At 41.1% G+C, this 18,339-nt stretch overlaps 1 protein-coding gene across 15 annotated transcripts in view; it reads left to right on the top strand.

The window, feature by feature from the left end:
* Window positions 1–18,339, top strand: part of ZBTB8OS (zinc finger and BTB domain containing 8 opposite strand) — an 87,167-nt gene that overhangs the window by 6,060 nt on the left and 62,768 nt on the right. For 5 of the 15 annotated variants that reach the window (XM_072750378.1, XM_026014381.2, XM_072750373.1 and 2 more), the window contains exons 2-6: window positions 7,758–7,782; window positions 8,056–8,177; window positions 8,610–8,692; window positions 9,648–9,700; window positions 11,313–11,349. In XM_072750378.1, coding sequence (XP_072606479.1) covers window positions 7,758–7,782; window positions 8,056–8,177; window positions 8,610–8,692; window positions 9,648–9,700; window positions 11,313–11,349 — 320 coding nt within the window. Of the gene's footprint in view, window positions 1–6,274; window positions 6,373–7,757; window positions 7,783–8,055; window positions 8,178–8,609; window positions 8,693–9,647; window positions 9,701–11,312; window positions 11,350–12,058; window positions 12,239–14,860; window positions 16,903–18,339 lie in introns of those variants that run through there. The other 10 variants (XM_072750379.1, XM_072750375.1, XM_072750376.1 and 7 more) reach the window with 6 other exon arrangements.

An 18,339-nucleotide genomic window follows, 5' to 3' on the forward strand; every position in this document is an offset into this window, starting at 1 on the left:
TTAATGAATAAAAAGACACTCTTATCACTTAGGAAAATCCAAGGGTTTTAGGAGCTTTGCCAGAAACCAGGGACAAAGACCAAATATATATATTTTATTATACTACAAAAACATTCAGTAAATACAGCAATTAAGAATGAGAGAAGAAATAAAATTAAACTTTAATTTGTTGTACAGAAAAAAACTTTTGCTCAAAAGTCCTGTTAATGTTTTTATATTTCATGATTATATCTATAAAGATATATTTATATGGATTACATTAATATGTTTCCTAATAATTGGATCTTAACATTCCAGGAGTAAATCCCACTTGGTCATACTGGATTCTACCTGCCAACATTTTGTACAGTCTTTGAATTTATTTAATATGAAATTAGTCTGTATTTTCTGCTGGTTTCATTTCTTTCCACAAACAGCCCCCAGACCTCCCCCCAGGCTTCTCTTGTAGTTGTTTTTCCTTTTAGACTCAGCATAGTTGTCATCTCACGTATTCATTCAGCAGTATGATTGAGTACCTGTTGTGGGGACGCATGGGTGGTTCCATGTTTGAGCGTCTGCCTTTGGCTCAGGTCTTGATTCTGGTTCCTATATCAGGCTTCCCACACGGAGCCTACTTCTCCCTCTGCTTATATCTCTGCCTCTGTGTGTGTCTCATGAATAAATAAATAAAATCTTTTTTTTTTTTTTTAAGAACACCTGTTGTGTATTGGGCACTGAACAGAAATTGGGAGTAAGGGAATGAACAGACAGATTGAGGTTACCCTTAGTCTCTTGGCTCTTACAGTGTTAAGTCTTGATTCCTTTGGGAATTCTTACCTGAACCCCTCAGTCCAAGTTAAATTTATTTTATTTCCTGTTTTGTCCTATAGTTTTCACTTCTCAAAGTGTGGTCTTTGGACCTCTGGGGTTTCCCAGATCTTTTCAGAGGATCTGTAATATCAAAACTACTTTCATAATAATACTGAGGTATTGGGCAGCTCGGGTGGCTCAGCAGTTTAGCGCCGCCTTCAGCCTAGGTTCTGATCCTGGAGACCCGGGATCAAGTCCCATATCGGGCTCCCTGCATGAAGCCTGCTTCTCCCTCTACCTGTGTCTTTGCCCCCCGCCCTCTCTCTCTCTGTGTCTCTCATGAGTAAAAATGAATAAATAAATAAATAAATAAATAAATAAATAAATAAATAAATAAATAAATAAATAAAATCTTTAAAAAAAAATAATACTGAGGTATATGCTCTTTCTCTATTTTGACATTTGTGTCGATGGTGCAAAAGCATTGGTAGGGGAAAGAAAGCTGCTGTCCCCTTAGCACAGGTTGAGGTGGCCGCCTCAAACTCTGCTGGTAGTCCCTTTGTGCAGTACCACTATGCACTTAAAAGAAAAAGTCATTTTGAATTGAAGATGTCTTTGATGAATCAGTAAGGCCTGTCCATTTTACTGAATCTTGACCACCAAGTACATGTCTTTTTAATATTCTGTGAAACAAAATGGAAAGTATGCATAAAGTGTTTCTACTGCTTGTCAAAGTATTGATGATTACCTTGAGGAAAAGAACTTGTGTAATTGAGTTATGAGCTGGGTTTTTTGTTTTGTTTTTATTTTTCATGAAACCCTTTTTTTTCCCCTCCAAAGAATGACTGAAAGATGTAGTATTGTTATTCAAACAGGGGTATTTGGCAGATAATTTCTTTAAAGTGCCTTTATATCAAGGAAAATAATACATTTGTTGGCAATGATTAAATTCAAGCTTTTGAGTAAAATTAAAATTTTGGAAAACTTATATCTGCCTGCTATCATGAGCTTGACAGTTTCCTAGTGCTAGACCTTTCTTTTATTTTTTAAGATTTTTATTTATTTATTTATTTATGAGAGACACACAGAGGGAGAGAGGCAGAGACACAGGCAGAGGGAGAATCAGGCTCCATACAGGGAGCCCAACGTGGGACTCGATCCCAGGATTATGCCCTGGGCTGAAGGCGGCGCTAAACCACTGAGCCACCCAGGCTGCTCCACTTAAAGACCTTTCTGATGAGATTGGTGATGATATTTACAAGTATATCTGTATGTAATTTCATTCTGTATAACTAAATATGTCAACATTATCTGTATAAATCAATGAATTGGTATTTTTGACTTGATGTTACGCAATCAGGCACAGATAAGATCTATTCTAGGCACAAGATAGAGCAATGGATTTTAATGTCACAGAGTATGAAAAATTCATTTTACAGCTTCAAATTCCACATTGCAGCTAACCTTCAAAAAATTAGTGTTTCGGGGGCACCTAGGTGATGCGGGTCAGACTCTTGGTTTTGGCTCAGGTTGTGAGTTGGAGCCCCAAGTCAGGGTCCATGCTCATGTTGAGTCTGCTTAAGACTCTCTTCCTCTCCCTCTCCCCCTCCCCACTGCACACTCTCACACCTTCTCTCTCTCAAATAAATAAATCTTTTTCTTTTTTTTTAAGATTTTATTTATTTATTTATTCACAAGAGACACAAAGAGAGAAAGGCAGAGACACAGGTAGAGGGAGAAGCAGGCTCCATGCTGGAAGCCCGATGCGGGATTCAGTTCCGGGACTCCAGAATCACACCCTGAGTCAAAGGCAGACGCTCAACCGCTGAGCTACCCAGGCATCCCAAATAAATAAATCTTTAAAAGAAATTTTAAACCTAGCATGTTTCTAGTTTTGGTTGTAGCATCAAGGAAGACTATAAAGTTTTTTCAAAAGCAATTAAGATACTCCTTTTCCTCCTATGAGGTTGATTTTATATATGTACTTCAACTAAATCAACATATTATATGTAACACGTTGAAAGTCAGACATTAAAAATATTTGTGGGTGCCTCGGTGACTCAGTCGGTTAAGTGTCTGCCTTTGGCTCAGGTCGTGGTCTCGGGGTCTTGGGATCAAGCCCCACATTAGGCTCCAGGCTCAATTTGGAGTCTGCATGTCTTTCTCCTTCTGTTCTTCCTTTCACTCTCTCAAACAACTAAGATCTTTAAAAAAATACTTCCATGAAAAGTGCCACTCTTCTCAGTAAAGTTTTGGGGGAAATATGGTTATTTTCTTATAAAGCTATGCAATATGTTATTTTTTTTAAAGATTTTATTTATTCACGAGAGATACAGAGAGATCGGCAGAGACATAGGCAGAGGGAGAAACAGGCTCCCTGCAGGGAGCCCAATGCGGAACTTGATCCCCGGACCCTGGGATCATGCCCTGAGCCAACGGCAGACCCTCAACCACTGAGTCACCCAGGTGTCCCACAATTTATGTTAAGTAAAGTGTTTTTTTTTTTTTAAGATTTTATTTATTCATAGAGACGCAGAGAGAGAGAGAGAGAGAGAGAGAGAGAGAGGCAGAGACACAGGCAGAGGGAGAAGCAGGCACCATGCAGAAAGCCTGCCGTGGGACTTGATCCAGGGTCTCCAGGATCACGCCCTGGGCTGCAGGCGGCGCTAAACCGCTGGTTTTATTATTATTTTTAAAATTTTGTTTTTAAGTAATATCTTCCCCCAACATGGGGCTTGAACTTAAAACAAGTTGCATGCTCTACTTACTGAGCCAGCAAGGTACCCCAGTTTTGCTTTGTTTTATTTATTTATTTATTTATTTATTTATTTATTTATTTATTTATTATGTTTTTATTGGAGTTCAATTTGCCAACATATAGCATAACACCCAGTGCTCATCCTGCCCAAGTGTCCTTTTTTTTTTTTTTAATTTTTTTAAAAATTTATTTATGATAGTCACACACAGAGAGAGAGAGAGGCAGAGACACAGGCAGAGGGAGAAGCAGGCTCCATGCACCAGGAGCCCGACGTGGGGCGCGATCCTGGAGTCCCAGACCTCAGTGCCCATCACCCAGTCACCCCAACCCCCCGCCCACCTCCCCTTCCAGTACCCCTTGTTCATTTCCCAGAGTTTGGTGTCTCTCATGTTTTGTCACCCTCACTGATATTTTCACTCATTTTCTCTCCTTTCCCTTTATTCCCTTTCACTAATTCTTATATTTCCCAAATGAATGAGATGATATAATGTTTGTCCTCCTCTGATTGACTTATTTCACTCAGCATAATACCCTCCAGGTCCATCCACCTCGAAGCAAATGTTGGGTATTTGTCGTTTCTAATGGCTGAGTAATATTCCATTGTATACATATACCACATCTTCTTTTTCCATTTTTCTTTAAAAGAGATTTTATTTATTTATTCATGAGAGACAATGAGAGACACAGAGTGAGAGAGGCAGAGACACAGGTAGGGAGCCTGACGTGGGACTCGATCCCGGTCTCCAGGATCATGCCCTGGGCTGAAGGCGGCACTAAACCGCTGGGCCACCTGGGCTGCCCTATCCATTCATTTTTTTTGATGGACACTGAGGCTCCTGCCTTAGTTTGGCTATTGTGGACATTGCTGCTATAAACATCGGGGTGCAGGTGTTCCGGCATTTCACTGCATTTCTATCTTTGGGGCAAATCCCCAGCAGTGCAATTGCTGGGTCGTAGGGCAGATCTATTTTTAACTCTTTGAGGAACCTCCACACAGTTTTCCAGAGTGGCTGTACCAGTTCACATTCCCACCAACAGTGCAAGAGGGTTCCCCTTTCTCCACATCCTCTCCAACATTTGTTGTTTCTTGTCTTGTTAATTTTCACCATTCTCACTGGTGTGAGGTGTGGTATCTCATTGTGGTTTTGATTTGTATTTCCTTGATGGCCAGTGATGCGGAGGATTTTCTCATGTGCTTGTTGTTATTTTTAAATGAATTAATAAGTATTTTTAAATTTGGGGGTTAAAATTTCTGGAATGGAGGCAGCCCGGGTGGCTCAGCGGTTTAGTGCCGCCTTCAGCCCAGGGCCTGATCCTGGAGACCCGAGATCGAGTCCCATGTCAGGCTGCTTACATAGAGCCTGCTTCTCCCTCTGCCTGTGTCTCTGCCTCTCTCTCTCTCTCTCTCTCTCTCTCTCTCTCTGTGTCTCTCATGAATAAATAAATAAAATCTTAAAAAAAAAATTTCTAGAATGGTTAATACTGACACAGCCCATATAAACCAAACCTTTTTGGGGTCTTCAAAAATATTTGAGTAAAGAGTTCTTTTGATTCTTTTAATTTATTTATTCATGGTAGACATAGAGAGAGAGAGAGGCAGAGACACAGGCAGAGGGAGAAGCAGGCTCCATGCCGGGAGCCCCACACGGGACTCGATCCTGGGACTCCAGGATCGCGCCCTGGGCCAAAGGCAGGCGCCAAACTGCCGAGCCACCCAGGGATCCCCCGAATAAAGAGTTCTTGAGACCAAACACTGAGAACTACTGCCTGTAACAGTCTGTCATTGTCCGTTTAAATTGTTTTTTAAAGATTTATTTATATTTAGAAAGTGAGGGAGTTTGCCAAGTGCAGAGGGGCAGAGGGAGAGGGAAGGATTCTCAAGCCAACTCCACACTGAGGCTGGAGCTGACACAGGACTCAGTCTCACACCTCTGAGATCACCACCTGTGCTGAAACCAAGAGTTGGATGCTCAACCAACTGAACCACCCAGGAGCCCCCTTTTAACTTGTTTTTATTTAAATCAAGGTATGATTTACATGTATAGTAAAAGTGCTCAGATCTTAAGTGTAAAGTCCAATAAGTTTGATAAACAGAGGGGCGCCAGGCTGGCTTAGTCGGCAGAGCATACAACTCTCGATCTCAAGGTTTTTAAGTTCTAATCCCACGTTGAGTGTTGGGTGTAGAGATTACTTAAAAATAAAATGTTTTTTAAAAACCTCGGTAAACAGGTACATACATGTATTTATCATTGGAGTGTGTCATACATTGGATTGTAACCAAACTCCAGTCAGGCTATAGAACATTTCCATCACCCTAGAAAGTCCCCTTTTGCTTTTTTCCTGTCAGCCTTCACATCCTTACTCTGAGACAGTTTGGATTTCTATCACCAGAGCTTAATTTTGCCTGTTTTTCAGAGTTTCACGCAAGCGGAACTACCCAGTATAGATTCTTTTCATGCCTGGCTTCTTCACTGAGTATCAAAAATAAACACAGCTGGACATTAAAGTGGTGAATGGGATTTTATTCAGTAACTACAGTAGGAGAAAGAGCTGAGCCCATTCCAAATTGTACAGAGGTGATGGAGCCTTTCAAGGGCGAATGCAGAAGGGGGAGAGCAGGGGCTCAGGAGAGTCAGAGAAGTGAAACATTACAAATGGTTAGTCTGCGTAAATTCAATTAGGCCTACAGCATTTGGTAGCAGGCACTTACCGACTATCCTCCCACAGGGACTGGGGGTCCTCCCTGATGATTACATTTCAAAGGAGTGGCTGTGGAGTCCTTGAGAAGGACCCTGCTGAGTTGTAAGAGATAAATATTCACTGTGGTAAGCCCTTTTTAATAAATGCTCTGAGAAAGGGAGGTTAAGGGCCTATTGTCAGATTTTGGCTGTAGCGAACAGTAAATTCTGGTGGTGTAGCGCTTTCTCCAGCAGGCAGTCTAGCTTGGGCTGGGGTGATCCTAGGAACAAGGCTTATGCTGTTGGAAGCCCAGCTGTGCTAAAGTTTCACTCTTGGCACAGGGGTTTTGGATAGAGGGGTTACGTGCTGAGAGTTCTGCAGTTTTCATTTAATATTTTTGAGATTCATGTTAATGAGTGGGTCATTAGGTCACACTGTTTTATCACTGAGCAGTACTGCATTGTGTGTTTATCTGTTTTCTTATTGGTGGATACTCAGTTTTTAATTTTGGGGGAAAAGTTGCTGTGAGCATTCCGGACATATGCTTTCGTTTTTCTAGGGTTAATGCCTGTCATTTTCTTTTAACTTGCTTATCATCTCTTCTGGTCCTTTCCTAGTGCCTAAAACATATTAAGTCCACGGAAATATTTTCGAGTGAATTAGAAAAGAATTTGAACTTTGAATACCACCGAAAGTCTATTATGGTGCAAAGTCTACTAACTTGGTGCCCAGGACTTCTCAATTCTAGGCCCAGCTTTGCCTCTAATTAACAGTAGTCTTTAACAAGTCACACGATCTCTCTGGATTTCAGATTTTTTTCCTTTTTAAAAAAATTTTATAAAAATAATCTTTATACCCAACATGGGGCTCAAACTCATGACTCCAAGATCAAGTGTCCCATGTTCTACAGACCAAGCCAGCCAGGCACCCCAGGTTTTTTCTTGTGAGTGAATTACAATAAATGAGCTACATGGCTTCCTTCTAGCCTGAATATTCTATGAGCCTAAGTGGGAAGGACTGATGGAAGTCCTGATGATACCAGTGAAGAATATACTGTGAATTGTTGAGATAACAGGACCAGGGACGCCTGGGTGGCTTAGCGATTGAGTGCCTGCCTTCAGTCCAGGTGTGGCTTAGCGATTGAGTGCCTGCCTTCAGCCCAGGTGTGATCTGGAGTCCTGGATCGAGTCCCACATCAGGCTTCCTGTATGGAACCTGTTTCTCTCTCTGCCTCTCTCTCTCTCTGTCTCTCATGAATAAATAAATAAAATATTTTAAAAAAAGATTTTATTTGAGAGAAAGAGGAAAAAGCAAGGAGGGTTTGGGGGGCAGTGGAGGATGGAGAAGCAGACTCCCTGCTGAGCCAGGATCTCAACACAGCGCTCAATCCTAGGACTCTGAGATTATGACCTGAGCCGAAGGCGGACACCCAGGTGCTCCAAAGGATAATGTTCTTAATTATGAACTAGAGTTTTCTTGTGATTTGCAAGTCACATTTAATGACCTATATATTTTTCCCTCTCTCCCTCAGATTTGGATCATACAGCAGATGTCCAGTGAGTACACCTGCAATTTATGCCTTTGAAATCATGTTCTTAAGTAGGAAGTCTGATGTTTTAATCTTGATGTCCCTAGTTTTAATTCTCTCTTCCTATTTTGGTTTCTTTACAACATGAAAATGATGGTTCGAAAGAACTCGGTTTCTGTGCCATTAATTTGATTGAGGCCTTTGGATTTGTATTATCATGCTGATCTTATTTTGACTTTGCTGTCAAGTTTTCTCTCTTGCTGTAGATTTTATTATACAGGGCATGAATGTATTTCTTTAGGTTACATGCATGGGGAGATACTCTGGAGGAAGCATTTGAGCAATGTGCAATGGCCATGTTTGGTTACATGACAGATACTGGGACTGTGGAGCCTCTGCAAACAGTAGAAGTAGAAACCCAAGGTAAACCAATTTATTCACTGGGGAAGACATTGTCATACAAATGTGCAGGGTTCTACCAAATTTCAGTACATTTTCACAGTAAGAACAACAAAATTAATTATTAGCCTGTACATCCTCTTTCAGCTAGCCTAAGAAATTCCATGCACTTTTAAATTCAAATAAATTTTCAGAGATAAGAGTTATTAAACATGGGACGCCTGGGTGGCTCAGTGGTTGAGCATCTACCTTTGGCTCAGGGCGTGATCCTGGGGTCCAGGGATCAAGTCCCACATCAGGCTCCCTGCATGGAGCCTACTTCTCCCTCTGCCTGTGTCACTGCCTCTCTCTCTCTCTCTCTCTGTGCCTTTCATGAATAAATAAAATCTTTAAAAATAATTTAAAAAAAGAATTATTAAACATCATACTATCATGATTCTTCTTGATCCTATGTAGGAGATGACTTACAGTCTCTTCTGTTTCACTTTTTGGATGAATGGCTTTATAAGTTCAGTGCTGATGAATTCTTCATACCCCGGGTAAGCAAGGATTTTTCTTTTTTACTGAGCAAATGGGTTCTTAGTTCAGATTTTAAAAGGACAAGTGATTGAGAGTAGAACACATGATGCAGAACCAAGCCATACAGATACATAAGGTGATATTGATTTGCAGAAAACAGGGACTTCTTGGTTAACCTGACTTTGCCTGTGTATATGCATTTTGTAATATTACCGTATATTTGTCACTAATCAGGATTGTTTTATAAGAATGCACCTGCTATCTTCACCCAAACTTCTTATGTCTCCCAAGTTTGAGCTATATTTATGACCACCCATATGTTCCTTTGTCCCATGTGAAGTTTAGTAGCTCTGCCATGTTGGCCTAAATTTAAAAATTCCTCTCAGTTTTCCTTAACATGAAAAAGGAAAAGCAAAATGGAGATTGCTTGTTGCCAGCCTTGAGAAGGGAACCGCTCTCCAACACCATTGTTAACCTAACACACAGGGCCCTCCTGGCTTCTATAACCTCTCCATTCTCTCCCTTCCCAGCTCCACTACATACACTCTTCTAACTGGTCACTTGTCCTACAGAGTTCAGGAGCCTACAATGTTATATTGAAATGGGCTATGAATGATTAAAATCGTGTATCATCCTATTCTATTTTACAGAGAAATTTCTTGACTTGTGTTTTTAGATTGTATGTTTTTCAAGAATATTTCCCTTGAATATGTAAGAAAAAAACCTTATTTCCTTGGAATATATTTAGTTTGTTATTCTACTTAACATTTTAGTTTTCTTTGCTTCAGAGAAGTTGTATGCTGTGATTTTCTAGGAAAGGGGATAACCTAGATATATTTTTTTGTGAATTATATTTGACTTACAATATTATATTAGTTCAGGTGTACAACATAGCGTTTTGACAATTATTCGATATGTTTTAGTAGATGGTCTGTTATGAACACTTTTTAAAATTAAATTTTTTTTCCTTTTTAGGAAGTGAAGGTACTTCAAATTGATCAAAGAAATTTCAAATTACGGTCAATTGGGTATGTTTTGAAAATCTTTTAATTAGCAAGTCATAGAAGTCAGGAAAGTTGTTAAAATTCTTCACTGAACCTAGTAGGAAGACAGAAATGTTAAGTCAGAGGTCCAGTGGCATCTTCAGGTTAAGCTCTAAGAGCAAGGGCTTTGGTCCTCAGCTTTGGAGGATTAGAAATTTGTTAGAATGAAGTTGATAATTGGTTCTTGGACCTGATTCCCATCTTATTGATTTTTAGCGTAAAAATTTTTTGCATGAAGCCTGGCTTGGTAACAGGAAGCATTGATGATGCATCCTTCTCCTCACACCTGGACTCTGTTCAAACTGGCTCTTTCTGTTAACAAATTACACTTTTCCTTCCAGAGTTTGGAAACACTCGGTTAGATCTCTTTGATAGGGCTTGGTGTTTCCCAAATCTTTTCAGTCACTTAAAGCTATCTTTTAGTTATTTCTACATAAAGCCTATTATTTCCCACTTTATGTTGAAGTTGTTTCTTTTTGTAAAGCAAGGTCTTTTATTCTTTCCCTCTCCTTTTTTCTTTATTTTTTAATGGGTAAGGAATCTGGCTTCTCCAACCATTTACTTAGCTAATAAATGGTTGAACAGAATTTTAAAGCTTTGTTCTTTTGGGGCACCTCAGTGACGTAGTGGCTTGAGTGTCCTGACTTGTTTTCAGCTCAGGTCATGAGCTCAGGGTCATGGGATCCAGCCCTGTTTTGGGTTCCGCGCTTGGTACAGAGTCTGTGTGGGATTCTCTCTCTCTCTCCCTCTGTACCCCCCCATCCCCCTGCTCTCTCCCTCTTCTCTCAAATTTCTAAATTAAAAAAAGTGTTCGTTCTGCTACCGCTACTGCTTCTCCTACATGATCTCTAGTCACATTCATGTTGAAGGAAGAGAAGATACTTATCCCAGGTTCTAGGAGAGTACCTTTCTAGGGCCTTTTATATACAGGCCATGGACATTTCCTGAAAAGTTATAAAATGCAAACCAATTTAAGACCATATTACAGTATGTAGTATTTTGCCTCTGCAGTACTCAGACCTGCTTTCTCCAATGCCTTGAGTACAGTGAAAATTTTGGACGTGTTACTCTATAATGAAACAATAGTCATTAAGCAATGTTTATCGAGAGTCTACCACATGCACACTATACTAGGGCTTTTTTTTTTTTTTTTAATGGCAGCCATCAACCTTGTTGAAATAGCTATAGCATATAAATCCCTGAAAAGCTGTATTCACTGACAATCAAACTAAAATTTATAGCTTCCTTATACTCCTCCCATCTCTTTGGGCTTTTTCATATCTTAACCACATTTACAAGGCTCATTTTAAAATATGGAAAGGAGGGCAGGCCGGGTGGCTCAGCTGGGCAGCCTGGGTGGCTTAGCAGTTTAGCGCCACCTTCAGCTCAGGGTGTGATCCTGGAGACCCAGGATTGAGTCCCACGTCAGGCTCCCTGCATGGAGCCTGCTTCTGCCTGTGTCTTTGCCTCTGTGTGTGTGCGTGTGTCTCCCATGAATAAATAAAATCTTAAAATAAATAAATAAATAAAATATGTAAAGGGTAAATAAATATTAAATCTTAGAAGTCTTAATCATTTTCTAATTTTCCTTCTCAAGGTGGGGAGAAGAATTTTCATTGTCCAAGCACCCTCAGGTATGTTTTTAAATCCAGCCATTAAAAATATTTTATACTTTCTTATCAAAAAGTCAGTACATGATGGTAAACTTCAGTGAGTTCTAATAAATTGGTGTAAAGCCGTAAGTCTCCTCAGACTTCTCTGACCATATTATGTTTAAACACTGATTTCACACATCTGATTTGATGGATTAGGTATCAGTACTTGAGTTCTAGGGTCAAGTTTGTTACAGATTTTTTTTTTAAGATTTTATTTATTTATTCATGAGAGACAGAGAGAGAAAGAGAAAGAGGCAAAGACACAGGCAGAGGGAGAAGCAGGCTCCATGCAGGAGCCCGGTGTGGGACTTGATCCCCGGTCTCCTGGATCACGCCCTGGACTGAAAGCGGCCCTAAACCGCTTGAGTCACCCGGGCTGACCTGTTACAGATATTTTGTGGGACTTAAAAGTCCCATTGCCTTTGTGAGCTTCCATATCTCCTCGTGTATTAAAGGTGTTGGACTAGGGATACCTGGGTGGCTCAGTGGTTGAGCGCACAGGGTGTGATCCTGGAGTCCCAGGATCAAGTCCCATGGGCTCCCTGCATGGAGCCTGCTTCTCTCTGCCTGTGTCTCTGCCTCTCTCTGTGTGTCTCTCATGAATAAATAATTACAATATTTAAAAAAAAATAAAGGTGTTGGATTGGATGTTCTCTAAAGTACCTTCTGCTTTCTGTGCCATTTCCAGATTCTGTGTTTGCTGCCCTGTGTGGCTTTATTCTATACCAGTTGAATCTGCGGAAGAGGGGCAGGCACATTTTTTTTTTTCTGTAAAGGGCTGGATAATGTCTGAAGCTTTGTGGGACAAGAGTGACATGTGCAATATTCGGCTCCTCTATTGTATGTAGCTCTAGAGCCACCACAGACAATACATAAATGAATGAATGTGGCTGTATTCCAGTAAAACTTCATGGACATTGAAATTTGAGTTTCATGCCATTTTCAAATGTCATGAGAGTCTTTTGTGCCCCTCCCCCCCATTTAGAAATGTGAAAACCATTCTTAGTGTGCAGGGCTGTACAAAACTAGGTATCAGGCTGGATTTGGCCGTGATTTGTAGTTTGCTGACCCCTGTGTTTAGGCCAAGGAGACCTAAATTAGTTGAGGGTGACTGGGGAGTCCTGGATGCTTCTAGTAGCTGCAGTATGATTTCTCTAAGCACAACATAATGAAATGAAGCCTGGTGAGGGAACCTTGGAAGAGAAGCATAAATAGAAGAGAAACCAGTAAAAAAAAAAAAAAAAAAAAAAAAAGAGAAACTATTTTCTCAAAATAGAAAAGACATAGTGAAGTTTGCTTTTGAACCTATTATGTTTGAAGTGTATATTAGACATCTACATGGAGATGTCACATACGAGGCACTTGTCTGTAGGATGACTTATTCAGGAGATAGGTAGATCTGTAAATTTCAGTCTGGAAGCCAACCCAGAATAGGACGATATTTATAGCCATAGGACTAGGTATGATTATCAAGGAGGGGGGAGGTGTAGATAAGAGAGAATATAGAGAAGACTGAGCTTTGGGGCACCAACTTTGGAAGGGATGGAGCCAAAAAGGAATAGAGAAGGAAAGCCTCATGAGGGGGTGCAAAAGAACAGGGGTGCCCTAAACCCAGATATCTCATGCTCTTGAGACTGCTCAAAGGCTAGGTGAGATGAGAATTGACAACTGACTATGGATTTACTTAATCAGTAAAAGGATGTATGGGTCAAAGAGCAAATGAATGAGAGATAGGGAAGTGGAGGCACTATATTGAGACAGTTCTTTCAAAGAGTTTGCAGAAAAGGGTAATGTATGGATAGAACACTAATAGCCAGGGGCACCTGGGTGGCTTAGTTGGTTAAGCTTCTGCCTTTGGCTCAGGTCATGATCCCATGATTGAGCTGTGGATCCAGTTCCCTGCTCAGCAGGGAGCCTGCCTCTCCTCCCTCTGCCTCTCCCCCAGCTTGTACCTCTCTCTCTTCTCACTCACTCTTGTCTCTCAGATAAGTAAATAAATCTTAAAACAACAACAACAACAAAACCAGTAATAGCCAGAGGGGAATGTGGTTGGGAAAGGAGAAGTTTTTTGTATAGTCTTGTTTTACCTAGGAGGTTTTGTAGTACCAGTGTATGCTCTGTGGAAGTGATCTAGGAAGTTGGGGCAAATTGATCATGCTGGAGAGGGAGAGAATAATTTCAGAGCAGAGACCTTAAGTTGTACAGGGGATTGTGGGGTAGTGTGTTCAGGTTCAGGGGTCAGCCTTCTGATTGGAGCAGGGACGGACCATTCATTATAACAAGAGGTGAGAAAAAAAAATAACAAGAGGGGAGGCTAGTGTGAGTACAGATGCAGGAGATGGTAGATTTGATGGGGGAAGGTGAGCCAGTTTTTGCCCATTGCTTCTGTTTTCTCTAGGAGGCACAGCCAGAAGGTGAGAATGAGAGAGGGATGCTAGAGGTGAAGATGGAAAGTAATTGTTTCAGGGACACCCTGGTGGCTCACGGTGGAGTGCCTGCTTTTGGCTCAGGGGGTGGGATCCTGGAGTCCCAGGATTGAGTCCCATGGTGAGCTCCCTGAATGGAGCCTGTTTCTCTCTCTGCCTATGTCTCTGCCTCTCTCTGTGTGTCTCTCATGAATAAATAAAATTAAAAAAAAAAAAAAAGAAAGTAATTGTTTCAGAGAGCGAGAAAGTGAATTTGGCAACAAGCATAGGATGATTGGTCAGTGCAGAGTACCCCTTTGAGACTGTGGACGTAATGTAAGGTGCTACCCCTTAGCATGGTGTGTGCTGCCATAGGCAGAAAGTTGAATTTGATTTAGGTTGTGGTTTCACCAGGTGATTATGGCAGAGAGCAAAAAAGCAGAGGTGAGTGCCTTTCAAATCTGTTTGTGAAGTCTTCAGATTTCTTTTGTGCCACAGAGCTAGCAAGTGCTAGTCACCTATTGCCTGATACACTTTACGCTGCATGGAATTATTATAGATTCTCTTCTAGAAGGAAGGAACCGAGAGAACATCTAGTCCTGTAGTTCTTTCTAAACCTGGGCTTAGGAAGGGGATTGTGATGTATCAGACATGTGGAGAGAGAGCCCCATGAGGTGAAGTGAGTAGGCAGCTGAGGAGGAGAGAGGAGTCTGTGCTCCTAGGGCCCAGGTCACACTAAGTGGGAGGTCTCAAGAAGGAGGCCTAACCCAGACAGTAGTAAAACCTTGGCCTTCTCTGCTCACCCCATTTGGTAAATGGAAAAGGATGCTGGAGGGGTCAGCCAGCCTCTATAGCCAGGTGGAAACAAAGCCAGGCTCAGAGCTCCAGCTCCTACCACGCACCAGTTGCACGGGTTGCATCGTTATCAGATGAGTGTGGCATGCTGTACAAGTAACTACTTGTTTCATGTGGGTTTTTAGTTTTTCAGAATAATAGCAAAATTTGGCCTGCCAATTGTTGCTAGAGTTAATGATTCTGATTTTGATGTTCACCTTTTCTTGTTTTTTCTCTCACCCTATCTTTAGGGAACTGAAGTCAAGGCAATAACCTACTCAGCAATGCAGGTCTATGATGAAGAGAAGCCAGAAGTTTTTGTGATCATTGACATTTAAGATACCAAAAAACAAAACCAAAAATCCCCTCTGAGACCCCTTTCTGATGAAGAACTGTTTTTTCTCTTCCTTTTTAGAAGATCCCATGGTAGAAACTTTACAGTGTTTGTTGATATATGGAGATTTGCAGAACAAAACTTTTAAAGTGTGACTGTCAGAAATGGAACATCAAGTTGTGGCCTTGGTCAATGCTACCCAAATATTCAGACTTTAAAGAATTCTTCAGGTGGCAATTATGGCTTCTCATCTCTTAGTCTGTAGCAGCAGGTGCTCAGACCCTTCCAGTGGAATGCCTGGTCCCAAAAGGGACCAGTAATCTAAGTAGCAGTCCAAGAGACTCTGAATCTGCTACACTCTTAGGGAATCTAGTTTGAGAAAAATAATAATAATTTGAGAAATCCTACTACCAAGACTTGGCTTTTTTCCCAAATTGGTTAACACATTTATTTTCTTTCTTTCTTTTTTTTTTCTTTTTTTTAAATGTGGGGCCTGAATTCACAACCCTAAGCTGAGATGGAATCAGATGCTTAGCCAAGTAAGTCACCCAGGTGCCCCAACACCTATATTTTCAATATATGCACTAAGAGAGGTTGTGTTTTAGATTCCTGTCGGATAGAGCCATCCTGTATTCCACTTGATTTTTTTTTCTTCTTTTTAAGATTTTATTTATTTATTTGAGAGAAAGAGCGCACAAGCATGGGGAGCTACAGAGGCTGAGGGAGAAGCAGGTTCCCAGCTGAGCAGGGAACCTGACACTGGGGCTCGTTCCCGGGCCCCAGGATCATGACCTGAGCCGATGGCAGACACTCAACCATCTGAGCCACCCAGGCACCCCACCACTTGATTTTCTGAGAAGAAATAATTGTAGTTGAACAATTGGAAGACTTCTCTAGAAAGAGTTGTGAGTTTTTCTCATTTTTAAAGCACTAATATATGGACACTATACTGTTTTCCCATAAGCAACCTTAAATACCCTTGCAGATGGGCCCTTCTTGTAACTTTATATCAAAGCCAGTATATTTATATAGTTAGGGAAATAATTGTTCTACATTTCTTTGTTTTTTAAAAATTACCTAAATTCTTTTTTTTTTTTTTTTAAGATTTTATTTATTCATGATAGAGAGAGGCAGAGACACAGGCAGAGGGAGAAGCAGGCTCCACACTGGGAGCCCGACGCAGGACTAGATCCTGGGACTCTAGGATCGTGCCCTGGGCCAAAGGCAGGCACCAAACCGCTGAGCCACCCAGGGATCCCTAAGTTCTTTGTTGTTGGAAAACCATGTTAAAGTGATCTGAATTTTTCAAAATAGGTAACTTTAAAAAAATGAAACTTCTTTTGTTTGATTTGCAACATTATTCTTTTCTCTATTGGCTGTTTGCTGCATTCTTTGTTGCCACTACAAGAGTTTGCAAAGTTGCTATTTATTCACACATACATAGAAAAGATTGCCACTGGGTGGTGCCAGATATCATTATAGCCTGCTAAACTTGACCTAAAAGGAAGGGATGGTCTGTGAGCTTTACTAAGGGTTCTGAGCCCTGTGATACTTTTCTCTGGGTATTTAACAGAAAGTAGAGGTAATGGAGACTAGCCCAAGAGCCATGGTTTAAATAGTAACTCTTAAAATGAATACATACCTTTTTTTAGGATGAATTTCCAGGCTGACATAGGGCTATCTTCATGAACCCCTTTGAACATCATGGGCTATTTGGGGCATTGATTGTGAAGCTGAGCAGTGGGATATTGTGAGTCCAGTAGAAGAGCTGAAACCAGATAGGAAGAACTCTTGGGATGTATTAAGCCAAGTAGGACACAAACTTGACTACGAAAAAAAGTAGCCACACCTCTTACCACCAGGGCTGTATAATGGGGTTCAGTAAAAGCAAGTCAAATGTAATTATGCAATACAAATTATATTCCTTTTCATTTATAATAAATTTGTAATTTTTAAAAATTTTATGTGAATTTTAAAATGCAGTTTGTATTTTTAAATATTGCCAAAATGAAGATAACTGAATAGAAGGAAAATGAGTGTTGCCCTCTGTGAAGGCATTTTTTTTTTTAAAGATTTTATTTATTTATTCATGAGAGACACAGAGAGGCAGAGACATAGGCAGCGGGAGAAGCAGGCTCCATGCAGGAAGCCTGATGTGGGACTCAATCCTGGAACTCCAGAATCATGCCCTGAGCCAGAGGCAGAGACCTGAGCCAGAGGCAGAGATGCTCAACTGCTGAGCCACCCAGGCATCCCTCTATGAAGGCATTCTTGACTTAACCAGCAGCAGGTGCTTTGTTTATTTTTGCTTATTTACTGAGATGATTGCACCAGGCTCTCACCAGACTCTTTGGCTAGTTTCAGTTATGTGGCTTGGCCTCGGGAACACATTTTTCCCCTTTGCAAAGCAATTCCCCCACCCTGTAACATACCCACTCATCCTCACTTTTGTCTCTTATTCTTCTGTCTGGGCTATCTTTTCCTTTTCCAAAAACATGAACAGCACATTCACTGCCCAGGGAGTCAGGGAGTAATGAATTAACGCATGTGTGGGTGTTTGGCTGAGGATTTATGCCATGGCTAAGGGGGCAGCTACCTCTCAGCTTGCGTCCTTATTGCTAATGTGAATATAGGCCTACTGTTGGCAGTTTTTGTGACACTCCAAAATTGAGATATTCATATGAAAGCTCCCAAATTTGTTGGGGAAAAAAATCCACCATGGGTCATCACGGAGTACAAACTCTGGGTGGGCTGAATCTCATCCACAGGTTGCTGGTCAGAAAGCTCTGCTTTAAAGCACAGCTTAAGGGCAGCCCCGGTGGCGCAGTGGTTTAGCGCCTCCTGCAGCCCGGGGTGTGATCCTGGAGACCCAGGATTGAGTCCCACATTGGGCTCCTTGCATGGAACCTGCTTCTCCCTCTGCCTGTGTCTCTGCGCCTCTCTCTCTCTGTGTCTCTCATGAATAAATAAATAAAATATTTTTAAAAAAATAAAGCACGGCTTAAGTCACACTTTCTTGAAGCCTCCCTAACCATTCCAGCCCTCAGTGATCTTTATGCCTCCCTTGTTACCTCTAAAGATTTGAAGGCTTTATTTTATAATTGTTCAGTGTTTGCCAGCCTTGTCCCTCTGAATAGGAGCGTTCCCAGATGGCATATAATAATAGATGGTCAGTCAGTACCTAACAGCCCCTGGACTAAGCATGTTGGAGCTACATCAAATTCAGGCAGAAGCTAGGGGCAGCTCCTTAAGTAGATCTACAAGGGCAGATCAGAAGTCACAAGCCTCAATTTCTAGCCCTCCATCTGCTCTCTGACGTTGGACCTACTTCCTTGTCTATGTATTAGAAATGCGAGGGATTCCTTTTTTAAAAAATATTTTATTTATTTGACAGCA

This window comes from Vulpes vulpes, chromosome 2 (genome assembly GCF_048418805.1).
Source record: "Vulpes vulpes isolate BD-2025 chromosome 2, VulVul3, whole genome shotgun sequence".
Classification (NCBI taxonomy): Eukaryota; Metazoa; Chordata; class Mammalia; order Carnivora; family Canidae; genus Vulpes; species Vulpes vulpes.